Source organism: Falco peregrinus, chromosome 5 (assembly GCF_023634155.1).
Source record: "Falco peregrinus isolate bFalPer1 chromosome 5, bFalPer1.pri, whole genome shotgun sequence".
Classification (NCBI taxonomy): domain Eukaryota; kingdom Metazoa; phylum Chordata; class Aves; order Falconiformes; family Falconidae; genus Falco; species Falco peregrinus.
This window is the reverse complement of record NC_073725.1, coordinates 3,656,171-3,676,877: the sequence shown is the minus strand read 5'-3', so window position 1 is coordinate 3,676,877 and position 20,707 is coordinate 3,656,171. Positions and strand designations below refer to the sequence as shown.

General features: G+C 38.7%; 1 protein-coding gene across 7 annotated transcripts in view; it reads left to right on the top strand.

Annotated features, from left to right (window-relative positions):
* Positions 1–20,707, top strand: part of HYCC1 (hyccin PI4KA lipid kinase complex subunit 1) — a 49,936-nt gene that overhangs the window by 14,419 nt on the left and 14,810 nt on the right. For all 7 annotated transcript variants that reach the window (XM_055804305.1, XM_055804301.1, XM_055804303.1 and 4 more), the window contains 7 exons: positions 6,320–6,399; positions 7,286–7,387; positions 11,825–12,004; positions 14,913–14,993; positions 15,407–15,522; positions 15,852–15,947; positions 20,578–20,694. In XM_055804305.1, the coding sequence (XP_055660280.1) occupies positions 6,349–6,399; positions 7,286–7,387; positions 11,825–12,004; positions 14,913–14,993; positions 15,407–15,522; positions 15,852–15,947; positions 20,578–20,694 (743 nt within the window). In that variant the 5' untranslated portion in view covers positions 6,320–6,348. The remainder of the gene's footprint in view (positions 1–6,319; positions 6,400–7,285; positions 7,388–11,824; positions 12,005–14,912; positions 14,994–15,406; positions 15,523–15,851; positions 15,948–20,577; positions 20,695–20,707) is intronic.

Genomic DNA, 20,707 nt, shown 5'->3' with positions numbered 1-20,707 from the left:
GCCATCTGTGGATGAAGTTTACAAAGGCTGTGTAGCTTTAAAGAATAGGAAAGCCACCTATTATGAGGATTTCTTTTTAAAGAACAACCTGTGCATGCGTTGTCAGTGATCTCATTCAAGGCTATAATTTGATATTACTGTATTAAAGCCTTAAGTGACAGGTATGAAAAACTGAAGCTGTTTAAGTAGATGAATTCACTGGTAAGTTTGCCAGAGAATGCACATTGCATATTAATTCATCTTGGCTCACCCTCCACAAGCTCAGTCCATAGCAACTTTTTCTCCTCCCTCAATTAAAATAGTAAATTCAATAAGTTTCTGGTGTATTTATGCTGTAATGGAAAAAAGAATGGTCTTTGTAGAGACTTTGTAGAAGTATCAAAACAAGACTTGCTTTTGTCAGATAAACTTGCTTGATGTCTTATTGCAGTTGCACTATTCGAAACAAAACAAAAATTGGTACTGCCTATGTAAGGGGAGTGTTATTACAGTGTTAGAGCAAGATCAATTTACAGCTCTTGGAGGCTGCTTATTACTTAGGAACAGATCCAGATGACAGTCTTACTTCTGGATCTTACCTTACCAGTCAAGCTATAGCAAAAAGGATTGCAGATTTTGAATAGAATGTAAATTGAAGTTACTCTCCTCTTGTTGATATTTGAGCTCAAGTTGCGTATGTCCTAAGGTTCCAATGTTAGGGATTAGTAAGGACTCTATGGCTTTATGTATGCTTGCTTTAAACGGATATTTATTAAGAAAAGCTAGTTTGTTAATTGTTTGGTGTAAATCCTATTTCTTGCTGCTAATCCAAGTTGAGAGTCTTGTGGAAAGTGCTCCAAAGTGCTTTTAACTCGCAAGGCGTAAACACACCATTAAATTTGCCATGTGTTAGCTGTGCTGCAGTAGCTATGCATGCTTTCATCGTGTGGCAAATGTGAAGTAAGGTGCAAAGACCCGCAATGGAAGCGTGTCACCTAAAGTTGCTTTGCTTCATGCATGATGTAAGTTAAGGATATACATGTGACTAATAAAAGTTCCACAGAGATGGGCAACCTGACTGTTACTGAGATGTATCACGAATGATTTTATGATATCATTTGAATCCTTGAGACTTCTTCCTCTTTCTGGCAACTATCTGCCATCAGGACATCCAAATGACTGCCAAATCTTTTGGGATGAGGAGCATGGGGACATTTGAAGCTGCTTGTTGGTTTTAGTCAAAGTGTTGTTTGATTTGTGAGGACAAAAGCAATTTGTTTTTAAAGGAATTATCAAACTCCACTCATCCAAACTCTTTGCAGGGACTTAAGAGGAAGAGACCAAGGGAAAAAAAAAATCTATTTAAAGGGAATTACACACTGATGTACCTTAAGACTTCTTTTGGGAGAAATGCTGTGTAGTGCTTGCTGTATTGTTTGAATTTTTGTTACAGTTTTGGTATTTATAAAGTACATTCTCAATAGAATTTTACAGCATTTTTTAAAATAACATGTATTTACTTTATCCACTTTATGTTGCTTTAATTCCATAGTGACTGGAGCATCTAATGCTCGCAATGCCCTGTGTCTTGCAGTTGAATCCACTGAAATGGAGCTGTAATAAAGCCATACTTTCTTACTCCTTTTGGGATTTTTTCTGTAAAAGGTTAACAGATGCTCCAAGTTAGGCCTTACTTTGGCCCACTTTGTGTTAGATATTCCATTTGAGAGTTACATTTGGTAAACTTTCTGTGGGCTTCAGAAAAAAATTGTATTAAGTGAAATTTGTTAATCTTTCCTTTAGAACAGTTTTGGGTTTGCCGGCTCATTGTTGAACACATTGTTGCACCTCAACTTGGCCTGTTCTTGAACTAGCATAAAATGTGGCAACTGTCAGCAAAATAGTAGGTCATTTGCCTGTTTTCAGAGATTCCCCACACCTGATGTGTGGAGTTGAGGTGCTTTTTCCTTCTAGGGAGACATCAGTCTAACAGATAATCTTTGTCTTCAAGGAAAATAATTATGAAATCAGATTTCTTATTTGTGACACTCAAATATGTGTCGCTGTGGATGCATGCATATGTGCCTGAGGTTAAACAGTATGCTCAGAAGGGTATATGCATTTTTTTAACGTGGGAAGGTGAAGTAAGGACAGTCTACCTTCTGAGCATCTCAACTGCCTTAACTCTCAATGGAATGACTCTGCTACTTATAAAATTAAAGGCTTGATCAGCAAAAGCTTTGTCCTATTTCTTTTAGTTCAGCTTTTTATAGATTTGATTACAGAATTCATGCATTTGCCAAAAAAAAAAAAAAAAGACCTGCCTTCAAATGCTCGGCCATAAAATCTTGAAGTATTGTCCTTAGTCCAAATGATAATGCCAGCCACGGATGCTCTTGCTGTTTTTACTGGTCAAATGAATCCTGTGTTCTCTGGGAGTCTCTAATCTGAAAATAGTGCTTGATGGATCAGTAGAAATAGGTGAAAAAAAAAATGCATCCTTTGGATAAATGTGGTATCAACTATGGACTTGGAGTATCCAGGACTCTTCTGGACACTTCTAAAGCACGGGTTTCTTGCTTTGAACAGGCAGTATTAGTGCAGGCATTTGTGTTATTAGTGGGGCTCAGTAGGGAATGGTTACTATTGTTGACACTGCTGAAGCATGAGACATCACCAAAGCCTTTGTCCACCTTCACAGGAATGAAAATAGAGCTAGTGAACTGTGTGGTTCTGTAGGAACTATCATTGCTTTAATAATTGTAGAAGCCTTTGTGTTTGTTATCACACAATATTATCCTTAAAAGCCTCACTTCACAGCAGGTTTTGACACACAACCTATACCATTCAGAGGCCACTAATCCATAGTGTCATCATTATACATTTAGAGACTATCAGTGTTGTCAGAAAGAGTTGGTATTTAGCTGGATGAGTTTCCTTCGTGGCAGTTCTTCCTATTTCTTTGTTGATGTAGCATGACAGAATGGATGAGGTTTGAATGGGCATTTGGAGATCATCAAGTCTAACCTCCTTTGCTCAAAGTAGTGAAAATTGGAACAGGTTGCTCAGGATCTTGTCCAACTGAGTCTTTAGTATCTCCAAGTCAGAAACCAACTTGTCCATTGACTCCTCAGCCAATCTGGGCAACCTGTTGCAGTGTTCAATAGTCCTTATGTGAAATTACACTTAAACCCTTTTTTAGAGTACTTCAGTTTGTGCCCCTTGCCCCTTGTCTTGTCACAGGACACCAATGAGAAGAGCCTGGCTCTGTCATCTTTGCTTCCTCCCTTCAAGTAATTATCTACATTCATAAAATCCCTGTGAGCCTTTTCTTTAGGCCTAACGGTCCCAGCTCTCTCAGACTCTGTGAAAGATGTTTGTCCATCAGTTTTGTGGCCCTTTCCTAAACTCATTCTAGTATGTCCATGTGTCTGTTGTGCTGGGGAGCTCAGCACTCCAAACGTGTCTCGCCGGCACCAAGCACAGGGAAGGATCACCTCGACCTGTGGTGATCTGGGGCTGTTGGCGTCTGCTGCAGGGCTGGCGTGGCGGGCTCGTGCTCCCCTTGCTCATGGAGACCCCCCGGGCTTTTTTGGCAAAGCTGCCTGGCAGCTGTCTGGCCCCTGTGTGTGCTGGTGCCTGGGGTGGGTTGTCCCCAGAAGCCGGACCTGGCGTTGCCCTTTGAACTTCCGAGGGTCGCGTGTGGGCTCCTGTCCCCTGCCTGTTGGTGGCCTGTGAGTGGCAGCGCACCCGCTGGGGTACCCACCTCTCCCGGCCTTGCGTTACCTGCGAACGTGCTGAGGGTGAGCTCTGTCCCGTCACCCGCCTCCATTCATGAAGATTTTAAACCGTCCCGGCGCGGGTACGTCCTCCCGGTGCGCACCGGTAAGGCCCGGTCTCCAGCTGGGCCGCGTGCCGCTGGTCCCAGCCCTTTGGGCCTGGCAGCTGTGGCAGTTTTCTGTGCCTGGAGGCCTGGGGTTCCTGAGGGGGGGTTCCTGGGGGCTGCTCTTGCTGGAGACGGGAGAAGCAACGGCGGTAGCGAGTACCGTGGCCTTTTCCGTATCTCCTGCCAGCAGGTCCTCTTCCCCACTCAGCTGGGGAGCCCTGTTTTTCCCTTGTCTTCCTGATGCTGATGTTATTTTCCGTTCTGGAGCATTCCAGATCCTTCTTGCTTTGATCCTTCTTCCTCTTGGGATCCTATGCTCTGCTGTCATGGTCCACTGTGGCTGCCCTGACCTTCACATCACTGCTGAGTTTTTCCGTGTTTGTAACTATGATGCCTTCCCTTGTTGGATCCTCTATAATTCCTGAAAGAGGTTACGATCAGTGTACTCCAAAAACCTTCTGGGCTGCTTGTTCCCTTCTGTGTTGCTTTTCCAGGTGATAACAGGATAGTTTGTGTTCTGTGTGAGATCTTTGTACCTGTAAATGTGAGGCTTCTTCAGTTGTAGGAACAGGGTCTCATACATTTCATCTTGGCCAGGTGATGAGTAGCAGACACCTGCTACAATGTTACTCGTGTGGATCTGCCTTCTCATCTGTGACCCGTAAGCTCTCAGCTGTTTGATCCTCCATCACAGGGCAGAGCTCCATGCATCCTTGCTGCTCTCCCAAATAAAGGGCAGCTTTCCTTCCTCACTATCCCAGACTGTCCTTAAAAAGCCTGTATCCAGCCATGGCAGCAGTCTGGTCACATGAGCTCTGCTGCTGTGTCTCGGTGATCTTGTTGAGATCACAGCCCTGCAGCTGCACCCAGACCACTCATTCCTCCTGCTTGGTTGCCATGCTGTGTGTGTGATGGTGTATGGGCACTTCACAGAGGCACCCCGTCGGGCTGATTTGCTAGAAAAGGTATTAGAGCTTCCCTCGTCGTGCTGTCCTGCAGGCAGTGCTTTATGTATGTGCTTATGTTTGAGGTGTGTCCCTGGCTAGCTCTGCAAGGTCTCTTGCCTGTATCGCTTTATCCTTTGCTTGCCAGCTCAGTCTGCCACTTCCTCCCTTGGCTTTGGGTTGTCATCTGCCTCCCCCGATGTTGCTGGTATCCTTATGGGCTGCCCCAACCTTCTACCTGCCAGGGGAATCGTTTTAGTGGAACTGCTGCTGCACTGTACCTCCTAGGTGTTTACAGCTGTAGTATTGCTGTTTTCTCCAGAAATTAAGTCTTGCCCTGTGTGGCTTATAATTCCTTAGCACCCTTCTTAATTCCCCTTTTGTCCCCAGAAAGGGTTATTCTTGTATGCTTTGTGCAGACTTGCTTGTCTTTCTGGGGTTGTAAGAGGAGATTGCCTTAGCTGGTTCCCCATGATTTCATCTGACCAGGTCATTTATTTGTTGATAGTGCTGGGGGGGAGGGGAGGGAATCTCTAGTTGTTTATGCTGCTATTGTGTATGGAAATGATCCAAGAAGTTGCTGGACAGACTGTTAAATTTTATTTCTTTTGCCATTCATGTTTGAATAGTCATTTGTCACAGCCATGTCCTCCTATGCACTGAAAGATTTTGGTCACTTTCTCTTTAGGTAAAACCGTACTTAGGTACTTTCCTCCTTGTTTCCAAATGTGAAATCCATGGTCACAATTTTGATAAGTTAATGTGTATTGTTGAATAGTTTACCTATGCCTAGGGTATCCCACACAGCATGCTTTTTTAATAGTTCTGTATCTTAACAGATATTATGTTGCTCATTGTTTCAGAGTATGTTGTTCCAAGGGACAGTTGGTTTTAAGCATTTTCTCAGAAATTAAGAGAAATCAGAGATTTCAAAGGCCACTCTGCATCTCTTGTGTTGATCTTGCTCTGTCTGAGATGGTGCAGGATGTTGGTCAGGGGAGTCCATCTCAGGCTACACGCAGAGGCAGCAGGCTCGTTGTCCTGCAGTTGCTGCCATCGGGGAGGACCGAAAGGTTTTCAGTCCGCCTTTGTTTCAGTGACCTTTTCCAAGTTAGGAATAGCAGTTGACTAGGAAAAAACCTAAACAGTCATTTCTCTTTAGTGAGCCCATACAGTTTTCTCTTGAGTTCTGTAAGCTGAAAAATAAATTTAAATTGAGAAGGTAATATTTTCTGTTTTCAAAATGCCATTTCTGCAGATCTTTGACTTAGCTTCCCACGCAATACATACAGCAGTTTAATAAATTCCAAGTATGTGAAGACTCCCATGCTTAATGCTCCCAGCAGCTTGCATAAGTGAGGTAGAATAAAAGTTCAAAGTAGTGTCAGCATGTGAAATGTTAACAAGTAAAAGCATAAGATTCTTTAAATATTCACAGGGACTTGATTTTCATCATCTGTTTAGTGCAGTGACTACAGAGTTTTCACAAACTGTTTGCTTGTTCTTTCAGGCTGAAGGTTTTGGAACGGATGTTGGAAGATGTTAGCTGTGGATACTGGGGTTGTGGAGGAGTGGTTATCAGAGTTCAAGGTAATATACTCTCAGATATTTAGCCAGTAGTAGTTGAATCACTGCTTGGAGCAGTATGTGGGAGTGCTTGATTGCTGTAGAAATGAAGAAAAATAGTAAATTTGGGTTTTGCTGCGATAGTGTGTTATATACAAATGTCTGCTTGAAAGGATTTTTTTCCTTGTCCTCTTTGGGACTACGTACTTCCTGATACAGAGCGGTGAAACGTTTATCAGGGATGAATGGTCTTGTTGGTTTGAGTACGGACTAGACTGTAGGATTTACTCCTGGTCTACTTAGATATAATGGGAATGTGTTTTCCTATCTGTATAGCAGAGTATGATCTCCTTTGAAGGACTGTAGACAAGCAGTACTGTAAGAGCTATGAATAACAAGTTTAAATGTACAGCTTCCAAAGGCTCGTTAAAAAGATTGGATTTTTTATGCTCAAGTACTGACAGAAAATCCGTTTAATGTTAAAGAAGAACTGTTCACAAATTCCAGTTGATATGTTCTTTCAGAGTATATGCTTTATGCTATGTTCATTAGCTGTGTACAGTCAGTCTTGAGAACTCCTTAAAGCATGGATCTGCAAGCTTCGAAGTTTCACAGTACTGAAATTTCAGTGGGGTTTCACCTGTGAAATTCTTGGCTTTTATCTATTTCCGTCCGCTGTCATATCCTGTATCAAACTGTCTGCAAAATGATAAAATCCACTGTGTCTTCTGGCAATTTTGTTGTCCTGAAAACATGCTCATTTCTGCAGTAAGGATTTCTTTGTGAAACAAGTTTTACTTTATAGTAAACTCCGATAGACAGTAGCTTGTAATGGAAAATCATTGAAATAACTGTTACAGTTTAATGATAAAAATAGCTTTTTGTAGTCGTTAAAATATTTTTATTTCAGACACTGCCAGAAGCATCCATATCTAGCTATGCTACAAACTTGAAAGACAAGAGTGCTTTGATTTCATCTCTTTACAAAGTAATTCAGGAGCCACAGAGTGAAGTGAGTATATCGGATCACTTGCACAAAATGTCTGACATAACACTGACAAAATAAAATAAGACCTTGTGTGCTAGTTAATTGTGTTCTAACTATGTGAACCACAGAACTACATTGAAGAGTCTCAGTCAAAATACTTGTTCTTAGCAATTGCATACTACCGTGGAAACAATTCGGAAGTTTTGTAACCTACTGATCATAACTAAACTTGCAGATCATACTCATGGGCTTCAGGACTTGGGTATAGAATTGAGAAATATATTAAGGAATAGAAAGATGTTTGAGACTGACAAAATTCTTTCTGTAATTCAGTATCACTCAGATGAGAATATATAGCAATCAGAAGCTTGTCTATTACAACCCAAGAGAGCAATGTTAGATAGGTTTGCAATCCTTTTAAGTTATTGCTTAGGCTTTGGAATTTTTTTTGTTCCTGTTCTAAATACACGCACTATAAATACATGCATTTATACAGTGGATGTACCCTTGCTGAAATGATGGCAAAAAAACCCCCAACAAACCTGGGGGGCAGGGGGTGTAAGCTAGCTCTGAACCTGTGCCAGGAATGGTTCCATACCCTATGGCTGCACTTGTTTTGAAGTGTCCAGGTGAGTTTGGAACACACTGAGCTGGTTTTAATTGTGTCTCTAATTGCATTGTCTTGCTTTCTACTGTCCAGCAAATCTTGTGTGTATTATTTTAAAATTGCACCAAGTCCTTAATTCCTTTTCTGAAAAGACCCAGCTTAAGGAGCCTTTCCAAAGTTAGAGATGACGCGAGTAGTGGCCAGAGGATAAAGTGCTTTCAGTATATACATTTTTAGAGAGAATTCTGATAGAGAAATTCCCAGGTTGTCCAGAAAAGAAGAAATGTAATTTTACTTAGCTACTCAGAAAGGCATTCTGAGTCATTCCAGCTACTGAGTCAAGCCTGTCTGGTCTCCCAAATGCATATCAACATGTAAGTTAATCTGATGAGTCTTGCTGTTGATAGGCAATTTAATACTTTAATATATTCTTTGATTTCTTACTACTTCTGGCTATCACTAGGTTTTTCAGGGACCTTAGTAGCAGGGTGGTCAAGGCCCTGAAAATTCTGCTTGGTGGTTGGGATAATTCTGGGGGCAAGGTATTGAAGATTTCCCTGTGAGACTTTGAATTGAAATGAAAATCCAGTGCTGACACTGAGTGTGGTCCTGCCTTGGGAGAACAGTCTTAAAATCTTTATTTGAACCGTTCTTTGAGTGCCTGTCATGTGGAAAGGGCTACTTGGAGCTTTCCATGTTATGAAAATACTTATAAACTAGCAGTTCAAAAGACAAGTAATTTCTTTCAACTGTTATTTGCAATCTGTTAGCTGCATTGTGTAATGACAACTTGTTTTACAGTGTAGGATGTGTGCTGTCCTTTATCTCATGTAAGTAATGCGAAGGGGAATGATTAATGTGTAAACACTACAAATACTGCTGAAATTAAAAACAAACCACCCCATCTGTATACTTTTGAATACATGTACTTCTAATACAATATTTAACTGTACCTTATAACTGTGATTAATCTCATTTTGAGAGATGGATGTGTTCTTTTTTTAAGCATTTGAAAAGTGATCATGTGTATTTGCATCTGTGACTGCGTTTTCGTGCTGGTTCGTGTTTGCTTTTCATAAGGGTTTTCTGTTAACTTTTCCAAAAACTTAATAATCAGTATGTGAGGTAAAGGGACTACTTCTTTGCTATAGCAAAGAAATACCCAATTCATAGTAGCTTTCTTAATAGAGACTTTGTTAGTTACTTTTGGTGTTCCCTGGGCCACTGACAGATGAAAAATATAATTCATTACAAGGAGTATACTCAGTAGATGTGAAGATTTAAAGGACTTTTAATTGACTCAAGAATCCAACCATAAAAAAAAGAGGTTTGCTTCTTCACAAATTCAATATTTGTTTTTGCTTTCTATCTAAAATACTATTGCTGTCCCTTTAGACAGTAGCAATGTAGGCATTTGCATTAGGAAATAGAAGGTGTTTGGATTGTCTAACACACTTGGATACAACTTGGAAGAGGGATCAAATTGCTTGGACTTTCTTCTGTTCCAGTTTAAAAAATTGTTTCAGTCTAGACATTTTTCAGAACAGTCTTGATGTGGCATTTTGAGGAAGAAAGTCTGGTTTTGTATTGGTTATGCATTTAAGTGTGCAGATACAAAGCTGTCTCGACTGAGATAACGATGTGAACATGTATACCTGTCATAGCTATTTATGTGCCTTTTAAAGTTCAGACGCGTAATTCTGAACCGATACTTCATTGAAGGAAGCGCACAAATTGTGTGAAATATGTAAGCTGAAGATGGAAAGGACTTGTGCTGGTAAAGTTTTCTAGAAGGATCTTTGATATTCTTGCTCTTAAAACTGATGACTAGTTTAGCTTGGCATGATTTTTTTTTTTTTATTTTGCCTTTGCTGTAGATTTTTCACAGATTTTTCCAAAGAAAAGCTGTATCTGTCAGAAGTTAAAAATTCTTCTTTTTTTTTTTTTTTTTTTGAATGGAGTAGATTGTTCCAAATTACTACTAAGAAAGAACCAAAACATGCTAAGATCTTCTGCGTTGAGAAGTAACTTTGGTAGGTGAGAAAGGTTGATTCAGCTTTCTCTGTATTCAGGAGGAAAAACTTAAGAAAGCAAGCAGATTTTTTTCTAGCATGGCCTTCTGGTGGTGGTGCCTCCTTTGCTGCAATAAAGGGAGGTAAATATAGAAGAATGGGTTTCTTACCTTTTTGAAAGCTTGCTCCATCAAAAACCTGAAGGTGTAACCTAGACAAATAGTACAAGAACAAGAGTGTTGTAATTAGAATGAAATGGAAAACATAATTTGCTTGTTATGAACAGTAAAGTATGTATCTATATTCCAGCTTGTAAGGATTTTCACAAAGGTGTTGAATAACACTTTGCTTTCTGAACTGAAGTGTAGTGGCAATTGTAATGATTATGGTATCTTTTGTCAGTGTGATCTCTAAAATGCATGTCTGGTTTGGGGGATTTTGTGCAGGAATACATTTCAGTGAAGGTTTAATACTATCCTCAACATTCCTGATTTTGAAATGAATTTAGAGTCTTATTTCTGTGAATCATGTAGATGAACTGTTCAGAACTAAATCTTGGAGCTAAGAAACAAGGTAGCAAAACTAGTCTTTTAGGTAAGTTACATTTGAATCCTGTCTTTGAGATTTGCAATTGGAGAATGTCACATTTTATGTAATGCTTTTTTATATTATAGCTGGAGCTGACAAAATTAATTCTAAATAACTGGAATCTTGGATTTTAATTTGTAAAGTTTGCTACTATAAAGCAATCAACTGCCTGGATTCTTTTTCAGGGAGTAGTTTCTTAAGTGATAGGATCCTCCTATTTGTTACTTGCAAATAAATGATTTAGAAGATTTAATTTAAAATCACATTTCCCCCTTCCCTCCCCCACTCCTTTTTTTTTTTTTTTTAGAAGGAATCCTTTTACAGTTCCAAACTCTTTTTCAGTAGTTTGCTGTGTTTGTTGCGAAAAAGTTGTTTTTGAGTTTTGCTTGAGTTCAGTGTCCAGTTCCAGCTGGCTTTGAAGGTGCCTGCTGGTTTTGACAGTATTTTCCACTTGGCTTAGGAAATCTATGTAGGTGACAAAAAAAAGTAATTTTGTACATTGACATGATGGCTGACACTGTTTCATCGTCTAGCAGAGGTAGCACAAGAATGCACATTAAATCCAGAAACACAGTGCAAACTGATTAGCTTAATTGGTTTAAAGTCTTTTAAAAAACTTTTTCTATGTATTACTTTCAGTTTGATATATTACCTCAATTTATATCAGCTTAACAAATTTGATTGTAAAAGTAGTCTTGAAGCTTCCCATTTCTGTCTCAAACCTATGAATATATCAGTTATCTAGAAGATTTTAATGATTGGAAAAGTAAACTAATTCTACTGTATACTAAGTTATTGTAATGCTTTGAATTTGAGTGTTTTGCAGCTGTTCTCACTTGGTGGGTAAAGGCTTCTAGCAATTTGTGTGTATACTCTTGGAGCTCTAGAATAGCAAGACCTTTTGTTCAGGTACTTTTCCTGTAGATTAAAAATATTGAGGGCATGGTATGAGGTGTGGTGATAACAAGTGTCCTCTGTTTATGCCTTTGAGGCTGGAGGAGGTGAGCAAAAAATGAGAGAAAGGAGCCATCGGAATTTTTTCTTCACACGGGATGGAAGCCTCTGCTTTTATCATCTGAAAGTATGTTATAAGGGATGAAAAGTAAGGTGACTTGGGCTGTTATTCCATCAGTCACTCCCTGATAACTAAAATGTAACACTTATCAGTTTACAGTTTTGTCCAAATTATTGATCCACAGAAAGCTGCGGTCTCTTGTAATGTTCTGTTCATTCACAATTGTAATTATATTTCAGCTTCTGGAGCCAGTCTGCCATCAGCTCTTTGAGTTTTATCGGAGTGGTGAGGAACAGTTGCTACGATTTACACTGCAGTTTCTACCGGAATTGATGTGGTGCTATCTTGCTGTCTCAGCCAGCAGAGATTTGCAGAGCAGTGGATGCATAGAAGCTCTTCTCCTAGGAGTTTATAACTTGGTTTGTATTCACATGTAATTACTCAGGCCTAAAAGTATTAAATGTGCTTTTGCGGGTACTATAGAATATTTTACTGGGGAATAATTGACAATTTTGTTTCAAAATTGAGGTGATTGAATGTCTGAATTTTGACTCTTCAACTTAGTGTTCATGTTAAGAAATCTACAACATGAACTTCTTTTATTTTGGTGAATATTTTCTCTGCTCTTTTTGTGGTTCCTGGAAAGTGTTAATGCACCAACGGCTGAAGGAGCCAAAGGAGTCATCTTTGTTTCTTTTGTTACTTAATTCTTGGTTTGGTGATTAAACGTACATTCTGCTTGAGAGCTTTTAGAGGCAATATTTTTGAGGTGTTTGCATGTATTTTCTGGGGTATTCTGACTAGAAAACACAAAAGATCACTTTCAACAAATTCTTAGTACTTGACAGAGTACTAAGCTGAACAGATTGCTTAGCTTTGAGAAATTAAAGGTCTCTTTTCATTTGCAATAACCTTGACATTTTTTTTTCATATTTATATTAAATGATACTGTTTGTTATGAAGTCACTGCTTGAAGAACAGATTTATGAAGGAACCTTTAAGAGTACCATATTTTAGTTATACTTTTAGTCTTTCTATGGCTGTTCTAAAAAGCTTAATGTCCATTGGGATTCTCTTCAGTGTAGTTTGTACATTCTTGATGTTTTAGAAAGGCCTTTCTGGAAGTGAAACGGCGATTAACTTCAAGTCTTCTCTTCCCATTCTGAAAATCTGGAGAAGGCATCTCCCATCCTTCCTCTAAAAAGAATGTCAAGTGTCTTAAGCAACTGAAAACTTTTTTTTCACCAAGGAGTGTACTTAAAAGGACCTGAGCCCTTATATTCAACTCTTTAAGCAGAGTACAGCTTTCATGTGTTAGAATTCTGTGTGCTTAGTTGTATCTGAGAAGAAAAACATTCCTGGAAAACATTTGGTGTATCTTATGCCTTAAATCAGTTCACTCCTGTATTTCCATGATGAAGTCATCCAAAACGGTTGACAGCTGTGGCTATGATCACTGGTCATTCTCCTAGAAGAGATTAGTTACGCCTGAAAACAGTCCAGTAATGTGTTCTTTTAGCTATGAACAGTTTCTTCAGTTAGTAACGTAGCCATCCATCTCCAGCTGCTTGGGGTCACAAGAATTTTACAGCAAGCTTCTGTAGGAAGCTGTAGATCAATATGATTTTTGAAGCCTTTTTTCCCCACCTTTTGATTTAAGACACAATGACTGCTTATGGTAAAGTAATGCATGTTACTGATACTGACTTCTTCCCCTCTGTTGTCATAAAATTTGTAGCTTAAACAATCAAGATGGTACTGTTCTTCAGTATACAGGGCTGAAAAGGTAGTAGGTGACCTGCTTAGATACTCATTTTCTCTTTAACCAGCTACTTTGTTTTCAAAATCAAGGGGAGGGACGTAGACTAACACAAATAGTAAAATACTTCTGTAAATATGTATGATGGTGTCTTGGAACTTGAGGGAATTAAGATGTTCAACAGAATCCTTCAGTCTCTTACTGAAGGAAATTGAAAAAGTAAGTATTGCCCAGAGTAATTTTGAATACCCTGTGTTGTTGGGGGGTATGCAATTATTGTGACTGAACTTGAGGTCATGAATCGGTTTGTTCTACCTTCAGCTTGAAGACATACAGTGGTGGTGCATGCAGTTGATATTTTTGGCTTTCCTGGCAGTAGGTACCAGCTTGTTCTAATATGCTTCAGATCTTGAAATGCATTCCTGAAAATTACTTGTAAATTTGATTAGAATGAAGAGTCAAAATACTGGTGGTTTTCGTTTTTAAAAGTTTGGATGTAGCCAGATTTTCTTTATTCCCTTATCCTCCCATATATTGAGGAAACTGTTTTCCGCATTGATGCAGAAGCAATATTGAAAAAAATACCAGTGGTTTATGTGGAGAGTGGAGGAGCTGTGTAACTTCAGACAAAACAGCTCTGTATGCCTTTTTGATGCTTCTCAGTCTTCCTTTACCACTTCCTATTCTACTTTAAGAAATGACTTTTAATAATTACTATGTGAAGTTAGTCCTTCAGCCTTCCAAGGTATGGATGTGAAGAGGCACTGAAGCTCTCTTCTGATTTCTACCTCTGGATATATGAAATCTGCTGAAATTTGGGGAGGAGCAGGGGAAGTACTTTGTGTGTGTGTGGTGTTGGTTATCAGTCAGGTATGCTTTGGAACTTCTGAAGCTTTTTATCTGAAGTACTTCAGTGCTCTTCTGTGATACATACGCACATCTTTTTTTGCCTTGCCCATTAGTCTTCCATTAACTTACAGGAGTGAGAAGTCTACCAGCATACTGCTGCGGTGGTATCTTGCAGGAAAGTAGCTTCTCTAAAGCTTTGCATCTGTGCTTCTTTTAACTCTCTCTATGGAATTATCAGACTTGGGCTTTTGCAAATACTATGATGTCTGTTACTATCAAACCATTTGAAGCTGCAGTCGTTCCAGAGCTGTAATATTTCCAAACCAAATTACTTGTAGAGTCATTACTTGATAGTTTTCAGTTTTCAGAACAGAATTAGTGTGTTAACCTTCACAATTAGCAAATAGTATATAATTAAAAAAACAAAACACTGTTTAAACATATTGAGATTTCCAGTTAGTGTTTTTAAGGTGGGCTGTGTATACAAATATATGTGCCCTTTGTTAAGTCATTTGACTAGTTTTCAGAAACAAAGCAAATGCACTGTGATAAAAGGCAAACACAGAGGTAATTTCTAGCTTGTGGCTCAGATTGTTATATTGTCCCTGTAATAATTTGTTGGCTTGCTTTATCCATTCACCCCCACCCAGTACTTAACATTTTTGAATGTCTGGTTTCTGTGGTACAGTGTAACCATTGGCATCTTTTGTCTTTCTCAGGAGATAGTTGACAAAGAGGGTCATAGTAAAGTGCTGAGTTTCACAATTCCATCTTTGTCCAAACCTTCAGTCTATCATGAAGTAAGTGACATCTACAGTGTAAAGTTGTTACTGCTCAAGAAAGGCAATATGCTTTGGAGACTTGTTTGTTAAGAATAAAAATGAAAACTAGTTTTAATGTGTTGCATGATGACATAGGAATATATTTCTCAGTCTTCTGAGTACTACTGACTGGTCTCTGAGGCCTCTTCAAGACTGAATAGTCATAACTTTATAATATCCTTGCACCAGCTATATCTTTTTTTTTTTCTTTTCTGAAGCCATATATCTGGTGTAAAATAACTTCTCAAATCGAGGACAGCTAAGCAGTCAGATAACCTTAAGCCTGCTGAAAATTTCTGTACAAATACGGTGATGCTGGCGTTGTCTATTTTCATTTGCATCGTAGCAAGACTTCAGGTGAACAGGTTCTGAATGGCCTTTTTTTCCTTTAGCCTTCCAGCATTGGCTCCATGGCTCTCACTGAAGGAGCTTTATCGCAGCATGGTTTGTCCAGGGTTGTGTACAGTGGACCTCATCCTCAGAGGGAGATGTTAACAGCACAGAACAGGTGACATTGTGTAATAAGATTTTATTTGAGAATCACTGATGAATGTTAAATTCTTATAATTTTTAATATAGTTACAGACTGCAGGTAGATGTGAGTGTATGCTGTGTTTTGTGGGTTTTTTTGTTTTTAAATGTATAAATGTAGATGCAGAAAGACTAGCCATCCATATTATTAATGAAGAGGAAAAGCTTACAGAACCAAACTACTCAGTTGTCAATTTTATTGAAACGAAATACTAAATCAGTTCAAATAACTTGCAAATTTCTGTGTAAATGTCTTTTCAAAAACAAAATTGGTAATGTAATTCTAATGTTTCTTGTAAAACCCAGGTTTGAAGTGCTGACTTTCCTTCTTCTCTGTTACAATGCTGCCTTAAGCTACATGCCTGCAGTTTCTCTACAGTCGTTGTGTCAGATTTGTTCAAGGTAATTTCTGTAGGTTATTTACACTTAAAATGGCGTTTTCAACTTGAAATGCAATCAGTTTGAACTTTTCTTTTTAAAAGCTTCAGGTTCCCAAATTATTCTCGTAAGCTTGACTACTTTTCGTAAGTATTTACAGCTCCCTTATTTGCTTTTCAGGTATCTCTTCCATAACTTTGGCTGAGGTCTCAAAATGGGTAGGCAGTGACCTGGTGTATATACAGTGCTGTTAAGCGGAGAAATCAGATCGGGGGACCTGTTTGTTTTTTAATCAAAGTAGTTGTAGGTGTGTTAACTAAATAGAATGAGAAAATCTCAGTAAATTTTGTACTGCAAGCTTACTAAATGTATTTAAATGCTGTGCAAGTTAAAATTTTCTTGAAATTATAGTAGATCTTGTACATCCATTCTTACAGATACTTTGGGTATTTCCAACATCTGCTGTTACTTCAAAAACGAAACTAAAAAAACCCCAAACCCAAAACACACATAAGCTTTTATTAGTGTCTATTTTTGATCCATTTCTTTTTTGAAAGAGGAAGAACTGGTTGTAAATGTGTCTATCTCTAGATTTTTTTGAAAGTAGACTTTGGGTTAAGGAAAAAATCAGAATGCTCTTGTTAACCCAGGAAACCTGAGAGAGACCTACAAGTCAACTACAGTAATTTACTAGTCAGAGTTCCAAGATTCCTCACACAAACAAGCATCTGTGGTAATAGATGACTGTAAGATCCTTTCTCCAGAGGAGGAGAACGAGCATTGGAGCACTAGGCAGTATTTACAAGAGTCTTTACAAGATCTTTGATAGATATGCTGGTCTAAAATTGAAGGTGGAACATATTTAGAAGCTAAGGATTGTGGACAGGAGACTGATGTTGCTTATTTTGGTTGATAAGATTCTGCTTGTATTTGGGATAAATATTTTTTTAAGAGGCCAGCAAAAAACCCCAAGCAAATTACAAGCAGATGCAAGCAAGTCTTCCTACTTCAATATGTTGAACGTTTGGATACCAAATTATTTGAATCTATACAATTCAACTTTTGTCTTAGTTCTTAATTGCCTATTAGCTTTGGCATCCATGTTTCATTGCTTACTGGAAATCTTGCCCTGACAGCATTTTAGGGATTCAAGGGAATACGTGTCAGAAGACCAGAACATCTTTCAGTATCCTGTTTGGATGTGGTGCTGACAAAATTCCCAGAAGAGTCTCTAGAATAACTCCTTTAATTAGTTTGGGCAGTGTTGAATTTAGGTTTGTTTTGGAAGGTCTATGTGAAAGCACTGTACAATGAATGTGTTTTCTTCTAGTAAGTCTTAATTCAATTTTTATGACTTCTAAAGAAGCAGAAGCTTCTAGTACTACTTACTTACAAACATGAACTGTAAATGTGACAGTCTCAAGTGCTTGTCTCAAGTGTTGTAAACCCTGATTTTTTTACATTTGGGCATCTTCAGTTACTAAGTCTCTTCTCACAAGGCTAATAACTTTGATGTAAAACAAAGCAGTTCTGCTGATGTTATTCTAGCCTTTTAGAGGAAGTAACATGGACTAGGGTAAAGGCTTCTTAAAGCTAATCAGTATAGGCATTAATTAAGTGTCGCTGTTAAGGTCTTCTCTATATAACTGTGTTAACTGATCACATTCCTACTGAGAGTTCACGACTTAAAAAAAAAATACTTACTGTATTCCTATACAGTAGTATCTAGTAAATGCTTAAACATATATATTAGCATAAAATTGACCTGGTTAGATGGGTTTTATGTAAACTAGGATTTTTGTTTAAACTGGACACTTGCTGCTGCTGCACCACCCACAGGCTTTATATACAAGACTGAAATGCTTATTAGTGGATTATGTGTCATTTTTGAGCAAAACCATTAGTAGAAGTTGTGGACTATCTGGAACTGAAGTGTTGCCCAAGTTGCATAATAAAACTTCTTGTGGGGAATAAAGAAGGGGAAAATAGGATGGAAATTTTGTGGGGGAGTTATGCAACTTAGTTTCAGTAACTGGCTCTTGTGGTTTAGAACTAGGTAAGAGTCAGAAAAACAGCTTTCATGCTTTAACTTTTACCATGTATGGACAAAGTGAAATATGAGAGGATGGACTTGTTTGGTTCCAGCATCTTCAGCATAGTTAACGGAAGAGTCAATTTGATTCACTTAACTGGAAGTAAGGTTTTTGTTTTAGCTAGCTGTGTATATATTTTACAGGTGAACTCTGTATTTTAAGAGAAATTTATTTGCATTCTGGTTTCTAAAAATCTAGAGTTTTAAGCAATTTGAATAGTGAGACACAAATCACAATGCAATCTGAAGTAATACAGTCCTATCAATAAAATCAGAGTTAGAATCTGAATGAATAAGCAGGCAATACTTAAATAGTCTGTGCTTCTTGCCAACAACAATATCAAATTTAGGAGAAAACTTGCAGTTGGCTAACAATTAACGTTTGGCTACTCTTGAAAATCAAAATTCAAAGCTAAGCAAAATGAATTCTTTTTTTAGAAATATGATTTTGAGTTGTTGAATTCAGTCACTTAAATCTTGGTTTAGGCCAGTCTGAGAAGGTTGTATTTAGGGTTGCAGATTTCAGTGAGAATTATGACTAAATACTGGTGCTCAGAGCAGCAGCTGACCAGTTCTATGAAGTGGCAGCACAAGCCTAGGCTTTATGGAATACTAGAGGAGTGCATAGAGGGGGGGTATCTTATACCTACCTATAGGTATCTTAACCTTGTGATGTTCAGCAAGACCAAGTGCAAGACCCTACACCTGTGTTGGGGTGATATCCTACATCAGTACAGACTGAGGGATGAATGGATTGAGAGCAGCCCTGTGGAGAAGGGCTTGGGGATGCAGTGCAATGTGTACTTACAGCCCGGAAAGCTGATCGTATCCTAGATTGCGTAAAATGAGTGTGGCCAGCAGGCTGGGAGGGGGAGAATCACCTCCCTACTCATCTCTTGTGAGACCGCACCTGGAGTACTGCATCCAGTTCTGAGGTCCCCAGTAAAAGACAGACATGGACCTGTTCTGTGGACCTCCGGGTCCAGCAGAGCGCCTCAAAAACAATCGGTCATGGGGCTGGAACATTGCTGCTGTAAAGACAGGCTGAGAGTGTTGGGGTGGTTCAGGCTGGAGGAGAAAAGGTTCCAGGGAGGCCTTATTGCAGCCCTTCAATGTAAGGGAAGCTTACAAAAAAGATGAGAGGGGCTTTTTAGCAGGATCTGTAGTGACAGGACAAGGGGCAACAGTTGTAAACTGAAAGGGAGTTGATTTAGATTGGACATGAGGAAGAAGTTTTTTTTACAATGAGAGTGGTGAGGTACTGGAGCAGGTTGTCCAGAGATGATGTGGATGCCACATCTTTGGAGTTGTTCAAGGTCAGGTTGGACAGGGCTTTGAACAAACTCATCTAGTGGGAGATGTCCCTGCCCATGGCAGGTGGGGTAGAAATTGTTGGTCTTTAAAGGTCCCTTCCAACCCAAACTGTTCTATGAATCTTCCTTTATAAACATCTCAATGTTTTTGTTTCTTTGCATGTTCTCACTAGTGTGGCTTCCTGTCTTTCCTGATGAAGTGTATAAAATCTTTTTTTGTTGTTGTTTTTATTTGGAGATACGGTGATAATGATGTGAAGAGTCACATTTAGATCATAGTGGGTATGAAGTATATACTGGGAGAGTTGCTGAACCATAGAGAACTTAGGGGTGCTGTCTGCTTTTTTGAGTGAGGTGTTTGGGTTTTTTTAGTAGCCAAAGAGTTGTGGCATAAAGGAGAGGGGGGAAAAAAGTGCAGTAGGTTAGTGGTAAAGTTAGTATTAATATAACAAAGCTCCTGAGATCTCTATTACAGATGTAATTTGAAAGGTACTACAATACAATCTTAACTCAATATTTTTTTCCTGGAAAAAAGTAGATTTAAGAGATTTAAGTAGATTACAAGCTTTCCACTGTTGAAGTGGAAGAATTGAAGCTTTTTGAGACTAAACCTTCTAGTGTCTGCCTTGAAGAATGAAATACTTTGATTAATGTCATTAAAGGTCATTCCAGAAGTCCAGTAATAGCCAATTAATTGAATATTTAACTACCCAATATCTTTGATTTAAAAAATGTTTTAACTGCAGAACCTGATGTGAAATTTAGTTCAGAACTAAATTCTAAAGCTGACTTTTACTGGATTTTAAAATAATTTTATGAATGTGACATTTCTAGTCTCCTTCTTTGACAGCTTGTGTGCAGCTTCCATATTATGTGCAATGACGCTTATGTTTGTCTCTAATATCAATGGTTGCTATGCTGCTTTGTTTAAATGCTATTAACTTATTTTTCACTTGTTTTGCAGCAAATGTGTGGGTTCAGAATGGATTTCACTGGCCGTTTTCTTTCATGTTGCGTTGTAGTATAAATGTAACAGGAGTGATTTGGACGTTTCTGTTTGAAGGATTTGAACTGTGCCGGCAGAGGGCAAGCCCTTCCATACTGAGACAGTCTGCTTCAGCACAGGGTTGTTGATGGGTACCTTCCTTTGGGTCTAGTATAATTAAAATGCATACTAAACACCTAGCTTTGTAGTGTTCTATAGAAAGGTGTAGATTATTTGCTAATGACAAATGTATGATTTCTTTAGAATTTGTGTCTGTGGATATCCTCGCCAACAAGTGAGAAAGTACAAGGGAGTCAACAGTAGGATTCCCGTTTCATCTGAATTCATGGTGCAAATGCTGACAGGGATTTATTATGCCTTGTAAGTTTCATGG